This window comes from Neovison vison, chromosome 2 (genome assembly GCF_020171115.1).
Source record: "Neovison vison isolate M4711 chromosome 2, ASM_NN_V1, whole genome shotgun sequence".
NCBI lineage: Eukaryota > Metazoa > Chordata > Mammalia > Carnivora > Mustelidae > Neogale > Neogale vison.
The window spans coordinates 20703118-20715168 of record NC_058092.1 but is presented as its reverse complement, the minus strand read 5'-3'; the positions used below and the strand labels follow the sequence as shown (position 1 = coordinate 20715168).

At 40.8% G+C, this 12051-nt stretch overlaps 1 protein-coding gene across 1 annotated transcript in view; it reads right to left on the bottom strand.

Moving 5' to 3' along the window:
• Positions 1–3184: 3184 nt before the first annotated feature.
• Positions 3185–12051, bottom strand: part of STX12 (syntaxin 12) — a 40642-nt gene continuing 31775 nt past the window's right edge. The window contains exons 7-9 of the mRNA XM_044237556.1: positions 7251–7323; positions 6429–6511; positions 3185–4700 (exon numbers count right to left, since the gene is read on the bottom strand). Of these exons, the coding sequence (XP_044093491.1) occupies positions 4608–4700; positions 6429–6511; positions 7251–7323 (249 nt within the window). The 3' untranslated portion in view covers positions 3185–4607. The remainder of the gene's footprint in view (positions 4701–6428; positions 6512–7250; positions 7324–12051) is intronic.

Genomic DNA, 12051 nt, shown 5'->3' with positions numbered 1-12051 from the left:
GAAGAAAAATAAAACTACAATATTAAAAAAAAAAGTCCATGTTGCGGACGAAAAAAAACAAAACAAAACAAAACACACACACTCAGCCAAAGTGGTTAAAGACTTAAATATAAGACCTGAAACCATAAAACTCCTAGAAGAAAACAGGCAGGAAGCTTTTTGACATTGACCTTAGCAATAGTTTTTTTGGATCTGTCTCCTCAGGCAAAGACAACAAAAGCAAAAATAAACAAATGGTACTATATCGAACTAAAAGGCTTTTGTTCAGTGAAGGAAACCATCAATAAAACGGAAAGGCAACTTACTGAATGAGAGAAGATATTTGCTAATGATATATCCAATAAGGAGTTAACTTCCAAAATATATAAAGAACTCATGCAACTCAATACAAAAATTCAAAAAAATTGGCAGAGGACCTGAGTAGACATTTTTCCAAGACATCCAGATGGCCAATAGACACATGAAAAGATACTCAATGTCACTCATCATCAGGGAAATACAAGGCAAAACCACAATGAGATAGCACCTCACAGATGTCAGAATGGCCAGTATCAAAAAGACAAGAAATAACAAGTGTTGGTGATAATGTGGAGAAAAGGGAACACTTGTACACTGTTGGTGAAATGTAAATTGGTACAGGCTCTATGGAAAACAGTATGGAGTTTCCTTGAAAAATTGAAAATAGAAAAAAAATAGAACTACCACATGATCCAGAAATTCCACTTCTGGGTATTTATCTGAAGAAAATGGAAATACTAATTCAAAAAGACGTATGCACTCCGATGTTCACTGCATTATTTACAATAGCCAAGGCATGGAAGCAACCCAAGTGTCCAGACAGATGAACAGATGAAGAAAATGGGATATATATATATATATATAATATTTCTCAGCCATAAAAACAAAGAAATATTGTTATTTGCAACAACATAGATAGACCTAGAGGGTATTATGCTAGATAAAATAGGTCAGAAAAGACAAGTGCCATATGATTTCACTTATATGGAATCTAGAAAACAAAACAAATGAACAAAGAAAATAAAACAGAAACAGACTCATATATACAGGAGACAAACTACTGGTTACCAGAGTGGGGAGGGGTCGGCGGCAGGCAAAATACGGGATTCAGAGGTAGAAACTTCCAGTTATAAAATAACTCACGGGGATATTATGTAACAGCATAGGTAATATCATCAATAATGTAAAAAATTTGGTGACAGATGATGACAAGACTTCTGTGGTGACCATTTCATATTGTATATAGATATCAAATCACTATGTTGTATACCTGAAACTATGTAATACTGTATGCCAGTTATACTTCAATTAAAAAAATGAATGGAGGCGGCTTAGGGTGTTTAACTTTGCACTGATGCAATGGTAATTCCAATTTGATATTGTTGCCCAATAGTATAAGGCAGTGTGTATCACCACCCCTTAGCAGGTAAGATAAAACCTGCCCTGTGAGCATCAGTTTAGCAGCTACAGGTTCTTGTTCTAGAACATTCCCAGAGGAAAGGCCCACAATGACATTTCTACTTTACCCTATATAGTACTATAGTTTTAATTTACTTGAAAAGAATGGTAGATCTGCTTAGTGCTTCCAGAACATTCTGTAGAGGAAGGAGAAAGGGGAAGAGAAAAGGAAAGAAGTATCAAGGCAAATAGAATCCGTATGCTCAGACCAAACCCCTGTGGATCCTTATAGTCAGAAAATGTTATAGAGGAGCCCCTGGGTGGCTCAGTGGATTAAGTCTCTGCCTTCACCTCAGGTCACGATCTCAGGGTCCTGGGATTGAGCCCCGCATCGGGATTTCTGCTTGGAGGGGAGCCTGCCTTCCCCTCTCTCTCTGCCTGCCTCTCAGCCTACTTGTGATCTCTCTGTCAAATAAATAAATAAAATCTTTAAAAAAAATGTTATAGCTAGAAGAGAGTTACTGGGAAAACTTAGGACCCATAGGTTAAATGACTTATCCAAATACCTATGGCAAGTTAATGGCAGAGCCAAGATTCTTCAGCCTTCTGTGCTCCGGGGTCTGGCTTTTGACCAAACTAATGTCTCTCAACCATGGTTATACATGAGAATTATCTAGAGCTTTTAAATGCCCAGTCTAGGGACGCCTGGGTGGCGCAGTTGGTTGGACGACTGCCTTCGGCTCAGGGCGTGATCCTGGAGTCCCGGGATCGAGTCCCACATCAGGCTCCCAGCTCCATGGGGCGTCTGCTTCGCTCTCTGACCTTCTCCTCGCTCATGCTCTCTCTCACTGTCTCTCTCTCTCAAATAAATAAAATAAAATCTTTAAAAAAAAAATAAATAAATGCCCAGTCTATACTCCAGACTAACTGAATGAAAATCTTGTGGCGGGGCACTGAGGTATCAGTATTTTTTTTAGTTTCTAATGCGAAGCCATGGTTAAAAACCACTGTCCTAGACCATGGTGCCCCCTTCCCCTCAAAGACAAACAAAGCACAGATAAGGAGGATTCTGTGAACAGGTTTATTAAGATCATCTAGCAGAACCTCATGGCAACTACCCTAAACTCCAGGCCACTCGAATTCTAAGCCAAGGTCAAATTTGCTACCCACAACCACTATTACCACCACCACTGCTGGATTACACAGTATTATAGAACCCAACTATGAATAACTTCATTTAACCCAAACTGAAACCATTTTTCGCAACCAGGAATTATTTTTTTTTAAGATTTTATTTATTTATTTGACAGAGAGAGATCACAAGTAGGCAGAGAGGCAGGCAGAGAGAGAGGAGGAAGCAGGCTCCCTGCTGAGCAAAGAACCCGATGCGGGACTCGATCCCAGGACCCCGGGATCATGACCTGAGCCGAAGGCAGCGGCTTAACCCACTGAGCCACCCAGGCGCCCCCGCAACCAGGAATTTTTTGTCTGAAATGTTACAAATGATGAATCCAAGTCCAGCTGTAATTTTGGAGCTGAAGGGGCCATGATTGTGGAACCAAGGAATGAACCCTGAAGCTGCTGCTTGGGCCACTGTGACACCCCAAAAGGGTGTCATCCTGTTTTTCAAGGAGAGGGCAGCAGCAGCCCTTACTCCACCCCCAAACCAATCAACTGACCTCCAGTCTTCTTGCCAGGTTCAATTTTTCTCAGGATAGCAAATTACCTAATAGCTACCACAAGTTAACTCATAAAAACTTACTACAAAAGCTTTTAAAATGTTTATTTATATTAAGGAGTGGAATGGTGCAAGAGTACAAAGAAACTTGGGCATCTGGGCCCTTGTTTCCCTACTATTCACATTAGTTTGGTAAAAAGGAGATTAACACTAAACAGAGTGGAAGAAATGAACATAAATATACCCAGGGCAGCCCAGTCCTCTAATTCACTAAAGGATGAACTGAAATCATTGGCCCAATTCACACTTATGTGTGAGCCGACAGAAATTATATTCCCTTTAACGGCTCTAGACCTGTGTGAAAAAGGGAAGTGGACAACATTTCTATTACAAGACAGCAATCTTTTATTGAAACTTTTTTTTTGTCTAAAACTATGCATGGAGATTAATCTCTTGTTCATAAATTAGGATAAGTCTAACATCACTATTCCAAACCATCAGTATTTACAAAAATGAACCTTTTCTTCGCTTTATCACAGGTTCACAGAACTAAATTTTAAACCAACTTCAAGTCTAGCTTTTAAAATCTTCCTGCCATCAAATGCCCAGCAACCCTTATGGGGAAGGGGCAGCCTTTTGACAGCAATATTCATCATTCACCAGGAATGTATAACCACAAGTGAACAACAACAAAAAGTTTAAATCATTCCAAACAGTTCCTATTTGCTTTCCAAAAGCATGCTTTGTCTAATTCTCCCTTTCTATACAGACAGGGGGAGAGGGACCCCAGAGAGCATAATGTTAAATTAAATTAACCTCTTAAAAAAGTGAACAAGATGGTTTAGTGTGTGTGCAGATGAACGGCCATGGCTGACACTAGCAGATAATAAGGTAAACTTCAAACCCCGTTAATGGGTATCTTGACGACTGGCCAGCTCAAATAGATACTTTTAATCGGGATTGAGTGCGCCTTTTTTTTACTTTCTCGTTAAGTACGTTGCCAAAATCTTTCAAAGCAGATAGAGAATAGGCTTCTTCGAAATTCAAATTAAAATGTTAAATAATAAAAAGTATCAGCTTATTATATGGTTTCTGACAAATGTGCTGGCTGTCAGAAAGTAATTCTATCTCAGCGGCTAGAAAAAGGTGAATCTAGTATACAAATAAAATGACAATATTACAAGACTGTAGTGTCACCTGTCAAAAGAAGAATATCTAGAATGGAATTTTCATTCATAGATATCAGAAGGGCAATCAGAATACAAGAGAAAGCAAAATCCACATAAATTAATTCCTAATTTGAGAAATCAATAAAATGTATACATAAATTGATAAATACTGTCTCCATGGGTCACTAACTCCAAAGGACTAGTTAGTAGTTATTTTCTAACTAAATTATTACAAGACATTCTGGTGTATGCTCTCTTCTTGTGATCAGTTTGTTCTGGCAAGACTCCAGGAAGCAGGTGCCCTTGAAAACAGCTCAGCAGAAGGCGGCTCGGAGGCAATCACTTCATTTATAAATTCGCCAGATAATAAGTACCAAGATTACGATAATCACAGACAGGACAAGCACCAGGATACAGATCTTCTTGCGAGATTTTTTCTGAGGAGAAAAATATATAAATAAGACACTCATGAGACAAGTAGAATTTTTGCTATCTGAGACTTCAAGAGTGGTTCATAAATCTGCCTCCTCATAATCCAGCATTAACTCTATCTGTGCACGAATATTCAGAGACCTTCCCCAAATCTCAACAGTTACCAGCATGAGGCAGTAGTGCCAGTTTTTTTTTTTTTTTTAAAGATTTTATTTATTTATTTGTCAGAGAGAGAGGGAGAGAGAGCGAGCACAGGCAGACAGAGAGGCAGGCAGAGGCAGAGGGAGAAGCAGGCTCCCTGCCGAGCAAGGAGCCCGATGTGGGACTCGATCCCAGGACGCTGAGATCATGACCTGAGCCAAAGGCAGGTGCTTAACCCACTGAGCCACCCAGGCGTCCCAGTAGTGCCAGTTTTAATTCCAGATCCCCTAATACATTTCTGCAAAGGGACTATTTATACCTATGCTGCTAGGCATTATTTGTAATGAAATAAGTTATTTGTGCATATGCAGTTTTTTTTTAAAGATTTTATTTATTTATTTGACAGACAGAGATCACAAGTAGGCAGAGAGGCAGGCAAAGAGAGAGGAGGAAGCAGGCTCCCCACCAGGCAGAGAGCCCGATGTGGGGCTTGATCCCAGGACCCCGGGATCATGACCTGAGCCAAAGGCAGAGGCTTTAACCCACTGAGCCACCCAGGCACCCCATTGTGCATATGTATTTTAATAAAGGTTTTATACCAATTATAAAATTCTGTGTTCATCTTAAAAAATACAAAGAAAATAATTACCTACAGATAAAATTGCTGACATTTTGATTGTGTTTTCTCATGATCTTTTATCTATGCATATTGTTATCTGACAGAATTGGGATCACACTGTATGATGTTTGACATTTTTCTCACTTACTATTTTAGCATAAAATTGTTGTTATTATAAACATCTCTTTTAATTCCCACATAATATTGAGTAGATGCATATAATTTACTTCATATTTCCTTTACTGTCTGACACTAACATCATCACTCAGTTTTTAAAAGGAAACACTATTATTAAATACAAATTTCTTTACGAACATTTCCAGGTAAAATACAACTATCCTAGGAACATGGAAAATGACTGAAATGCTGTTTACACCTAAAAAATCATATAGCACCAAATGGAGGGGAAATGAAAAGGACCTCATTTACAGTATTTGTACACTTGAGATAAAGACTCAGGTAACAGTCACAAAACCAGCATTTCAGCTAATATGTAAAAAAAAATCACTTCATACAAAGTAGAATGATTAACTCCCATTTTTTCTTAGAAAAACGAGAACCCCCTCTTTATTCACAAATAGTAGTTAGAACTGATTTTATGTCCATCCTCTGTGGCCACAGTCAACATAAAGTATCCACAAAGTCTTACTTTGTCCCTATTACTATACTAATTGAAACAAATTTTAGCTGTTCGTAAGATAAAATTAGCTTTATACCAGATTTAGGTAGCATGCCAGCTAATGGGGTTAGCTTTGTAGCCAAAAGCCTTCTGTAGAAGTTTTTTCAAGGACTGATGTCTTTTTGTAGATTTCTCTACAGAGGAAAATATTACAAATGGACCACCGCAGCAACTATGACCACCGGCCTCCAGCTTAAACCTAAGCCAAAGTTGCAGCCGTTCTCAGTGTGTCAATGAGCTGTGATGGCTTGTGAAGTCGGCAGCCCAGTGACTTTCCTGGGTACGTGCTCTTACCTGATAGTAAGCAGCTCGCTGTAACTGGTCAGTTGCTCTCTCTACGTGCACCTCTGAGCTTTCCACATTGGCTTCTATGCTATCTGAAAAAAAAAAAGGAGGGCAGTGGATGTTTTTACCAAATCAGGTGTTTCAAGATTGCAAATTAAACACACTTTTTTTTTCTTTTTTTTTTCTTTTTAAGCACACTCTTGATGATGTTGGCCCTCGTTTTACTACCATCATTCCAACCATCCAGCCATGGAATCAAAAGTTACTAACTGGGTAAGACAATAGCTCTATTCTTTGGAAATAAGCACTGAACTATTTTAGCAGCAAAGTGCTGTGAAGTATGCAACTTATCTATGGATGGGTCAGAAAAAATTATGCATACACACATATATTTAGAGAGAGAGGGAGCAAGTCTAAAGCAAATGGGGTAGAATGTTAACAAGAGGTAAATCTGGGTAAAGGTTACAAAGGAATTCCTTGTAGTCTTTTTATTTTTGCAACCTTTCTAAACTTTAAATCATTTCCAAGTAAAAAGCTTAAAAAAAGAGGTTACTAATCCCCAAATTATTTAAGTTTCTGGAGATAAAGCTGGGAAGCCAACAGCTATTTCCTTCAACAGCCAAAGACTTAGCAAGAGGCTAACGGCAAGGGAGCTGAGCAATCACAGAGGTCTCATTTCAGTTTTTACATTTGACAATATAAAAAGGGGGCTAAAAAAAGAATTTAATAATTTTTAAATGTCTAATTTCTTCAGATATGTCTTACTGACTTGTTCACACACAAATACTGCTATCAACTCACCTCGAGGTTTACGGTATCAATGATACATACCAATTAGATCCCCTTGATCGTGGATCATCATGGCCAAATCTTTAAATATTTGATTGACATCCAAAATGTCAGCCTAGGGAATACAAAAAATAACAAGCATAAAGCAATATGTTAGACGATCCCTCTACTTAGCTAAAATTTTGGCTGTAAACATAACACATGTGTTCCTAAGGCTTATAAATCATGCTTTCGGGGCGCCTGGGTGGCTCAGTGGGTTAAGCCACTGCCTTCGGCTCGGGTCATGATCTTGGAGTCCTGGGATCGAGTCCCGCATCGGGCTCTCTGCTCAGCAGGGAGCCTGCTTCCCTCTCTCTCTCTCTCTGCCTGCCTCTCTGCCTGCTTGTGATTTCTCTCTGTCAAATAAATAAATAAAATCTTTAAAAAAATAAAATAAATCATGCTTTCTCCATAAACTGAAAATAAAAATAAAGTTAACTAATATCTACTAAATGCCTACTATGTGCCAAGAACTATACCAAGTAGGTAATTAAATAGACTCTTGGAGCCCGAGAGTCAGCTAGAGAGGATAGTCTTGCTGTGTGAGGTTAATCCTCCACAGTTTTATTGTACCATTGTAGGTTAAGAATCCCTCTGGCCTGGGGCACCTGGGTGGCTCAGTGGGTTAAGCCTCTGCCTTCGGCTCAGGTCATGATCCCAGGGTCCTGGAATCGAGCCCCACATCGGGCTCTCTGCTCATCGGGGAGCCTGCTTCTCCCTCTCTCTCTGCCTGCCTCTCTGCCTACTTGTGATCTCCGTCTGTCAAACAAACAAACAAACAAACAAACAAAGAACCCCTCTGGTCTGTTCCCTCTGAAATGTGGACAATGATAGTACCCACCTCATACTAAAGTGCAGAAGCACTAAGTAAGTTGATATATGTAAAGTTCTTGGAACTGTGCAATAAGCACTTCATGTGTCAGCTATGATTAATCATTACTTAGTTGGTTCTCATGACAACACAATGAGACCTGTATCATCCCCATTGTACAGAAGAGAAAACGGGCTCAGGAAGGTTTGATGACTTGTCCCAAGGTCTCAAAGCTAGCAAGTGGCAGAGCTGAGAATTAAAAGTTCACGATGTTTTCATTTTTTTTTAAGATTTTATTTATTTATTTGACAGACAGAGATCACAAGTAAGCAGAGAGGCAGGCAGAGAGAGAGGGAAGTAGGCTCCCTGCTGAGCAGAGAGCCCGATGCGGGGCTGGATCCCAGGACCCTGGGATCATGACCTGAGCTGAAGGCAGAGACTTAAACCACTGAGCAACCCAGGTGCCCCTCACGATGTTTTCATAATGTTACTATGCCTCTTTGATATTTACATTAATCATTCAGTCACTCTATGAAGTCAAGTATCTTTAAGAATAATAAGGCTCAGGGAGCCTTTGTGGCTCAGTGGGTTAAGCCTCTGCCTTCGGCCCAGGTCATGATCCCAGGGTCCTGGGATCAAGCCCCACGTGGGGCTCTCTGCTCTGTGGGGAGCCTGCTTCCCCCTCTCTCTCTGCCTGCCTCTCTGCCTACTTGTGATCTCTGTCTGTCAAATTAAAAAAAAAAAAAAGAATAATAAGGCTCAGAGAGGTTATATAACTGTCCAGTTACAAAGCTGGTCCATCAGGAAACTAAGCATTACAGCCAGAATAGCTCCAAAGCCCATGCTCTCTGGATTACAATACACTGCCTCTCAGAACACTACAGTCAGAAACAATGCCTTGAGGGGTGCCTGGGTGGCTCAGTGGGTTAAAGCCTCTGCCTCCAGCTCAGGTCATGATCCCAGAGTCCTGGGATCAAGCCCCGCATCGGGCTTTCTGCTTAGCAGGGAGCCTGCTTCCTCCTCTCTCTCTGCCTGCCTCTCTGCCTGCTTGTGATCTCTCTCTGTCAAATAAATAAATAAAATCTTTGGAAAAAAAAAAAAAGAAAAAGAAAAGAAACAATGCCTTGAAAGCCATGACTTCCGAATCATAGCTTGGCAAGACTAGTTCTTCCAGCACATCAAAACCTTAATTACTTGCTAAGAGTCTTCTGTAGTTGGGACAGTCTGCTAGTTGCTGTGGATACAAAAAGGCTTACTAGCTAACGGGGGTGGGATGAGCACACAGCAAGATAAATAAGAAAAGTCATTACAGAGGAAATGACTAGTAAATGGTATACGAAGGTGTGCAGAGGAAGGCTTCAGAAGCAGCAAGACTTGAGTTGTACCTTAAAGCAAAAGAAAAGCCAAATAAAAAGTTAATTGAGTTAAAGGGCAAATAGCTTAGCTTGGTTATAACATGAGTGTGAAACTGTAATTTATAATAAGAAAGATATATTTAGTCTTCATCCCATTCCTAGAGTAGAGCTCCTAAAATGCTCGAAATTTCCTAAGTGGTGAAGAGAGAAAATTAGCTTTTGTTACTTATAACAAAATCCTTTCAACCATACCAGAGCTTAAAGAACAACCCCTCAGGATGGGGGCTGGTAGCCAGGGGAACCAACCTTGTTATCAGAGGGCCAGAGGCTGAATCAACCATCCAGAGCCAATGATTTAATCAATCGTGTCTATATAATGAAGCCTCCATAAAAATCCTAAATGGCAGGACTGAGAGCGCTTTCGGGCTGGTGAACATGGAGGTCCAGGAGAGTGGTACAGGTGGAGAGGGCATGGAAGGTCCACACCCCTTCCCACATACTTTGCTTCTGTGTATCTCTTCCTTCTGGCTGTTCTTGAGTTGTATCCTTTTATAATAAACCAGTAATCCTTTTATAATAAAACTAGTAAATAAACTGTTTTCCTAAGTTCTGAGTTGCTCTAGCAAATTAATCAAATCCCGTGAGGAGGTCATGGAAACCTCCAATTGATAGCCTGTCAGTCAGAAGTGTAGGTAACAACCTAGACTTAGTGGGCTTCCCAAGTTGGGGGGAGGGTACAGTTTTGTGGGACTGAGCCCTTAACATGTGGGATCTGAAGCTAATTCCAGGTAGACAGTATCTAAATTGGGTTAAGATATAAAATACCTCGCTGGTGTCGAAGGATTGCTTAATGTGGAAAAGGCCCACACGTTTGGTAGCCAGAAATGTCAGATGCACAATGTGAGAGTCAAGGAGACACAATAGTATGTTGTTCTTCCATTAGAACAGGGCTTGTATATTAGATGTAGGAAATGAAAATATGAAAATCCAGTCCCAGCTAAACATTTGGACTTAATGCTGAATTTCTTTTTTTTTTTTTTAAAGATTTTATTTATTTATTTGACAGAGAGAAATCACAAGTAGATGGAGAGGCAGGCAGAGAGAGAAGGAAGCAGGCTCCCTGCTGAGCAGAGAGCCTGATGCGGGACTCAATCCCAGGACCCTGAGATCATGACCCGAGCCGAAGGCAGCGGCTCAACCCACTGAACCACCCAGGCGCCCCTTAATGCTGAATTTCTGATGTACCCACTATGTTCCTGGGCTAAGGAGCTAGGAGCACTCATGCTCTCTCTTTCCCACGCTCTCTCTCTCTCTCTCACTCTCTCAGGTTAATAAATAAAATCTTTAAAAAAGGGAAAAAAAAGACTTTGCCCCCAGACCTCAATGCCAACTTCTAGACCGGGTGGGATTCTATGGAGAGAATCCTTTCCTTAGCTCTGTGTTTCACTCTGCTCTCTGCTAGAACAGTATTTCTTTCTTTCTTTTTTTTTTTTTTTAAAGATTTTATTTATTTATTTGACAGAGAGAGATCACAAGCAGGCAGAGAGGCAGGCAGAGAGAGAGGAGGAAGCAGGCTCCCTGCTGAGCAGAGAGCCCGATGCGGGCCTCGATCCCAGGACCCTGAGACCATGACCTGAGCCGAAGGCAGCGGCTTAACCCACTGAGCCACCCAGGCGCCCTAGAACAGTATTTCTAACGTTAGAGAACCAAGTCGATGGTTAGTTGCGTTAGGTGAAAAAGAAAGATATGGCATCTTTGAAGGCAATAAAATCATCAAATTTGAGGATGAAATGTTCCATCTAAACATAGACACCGATGGTCTCTATCCTGAATGCATATTATAATCACCTGGGAAGTTTGAAAAAAAAAAATCTTGTGGATATTTGCTCATTTTTAACCTACATAAAATCCGGAAATTCACAAAGTCCAAACTAATAGTTGCAAGGGAAGGAGAACAGCTGGGCATTTGGAAAAAAAAATTTCCAAGTGACTCTAAGGTACAGTCAGAGTTCAGAGCCACTGCCACAGACGAAGGTCATGGAGGAGCTCCAGGTTTCTCTCTCTACAACCCCACCCTCCTCACTGCCCTACCAGGGATGGCAGTCTTCTGGCTGCATGGAGGAGAAAACTACTCAGGTTTAGAATATCCTGGTCATTATGTAAAGTTAAAGTTGGAAAATCAGGTAAGAAAGGCCTCGAGACCTTTAACTCAACCCCCACCTCAAAAACTGCTCCTGTTTCCCTGTAGTGAAGTCATATCCACAACCTGGGATTGGACTTTGGGATGCATAAAAATTCAGCAAACTTTTTGGCCTGCCTTTATTCTGAGCTACTACGCAAAGGGGCACTCTCTTCTTCTTCTTCTTCTTCCTCTTCTTCTTCTTCTTCTTCTTTTTTAAGATTTTATTATTTGAAAGAGAGAAACGAGATCATGAGTGAGGGTGGGGTGGGGTGGGGAGAGGGCAGAGGGAGAAGCAGACTCCCCACCAAGCAGGAAGCCTGCCATGGAGCTTTATCCCAAGACCCCAGGATTATGACCTGAGCTGAAGGCAGACATTTAACCAACTGGGCCACCCAGGCGCCCCAAAGGGGCTCTCTCCACAGAATCCCACCCGATCTAGAAGTGGCATTGAGGTCT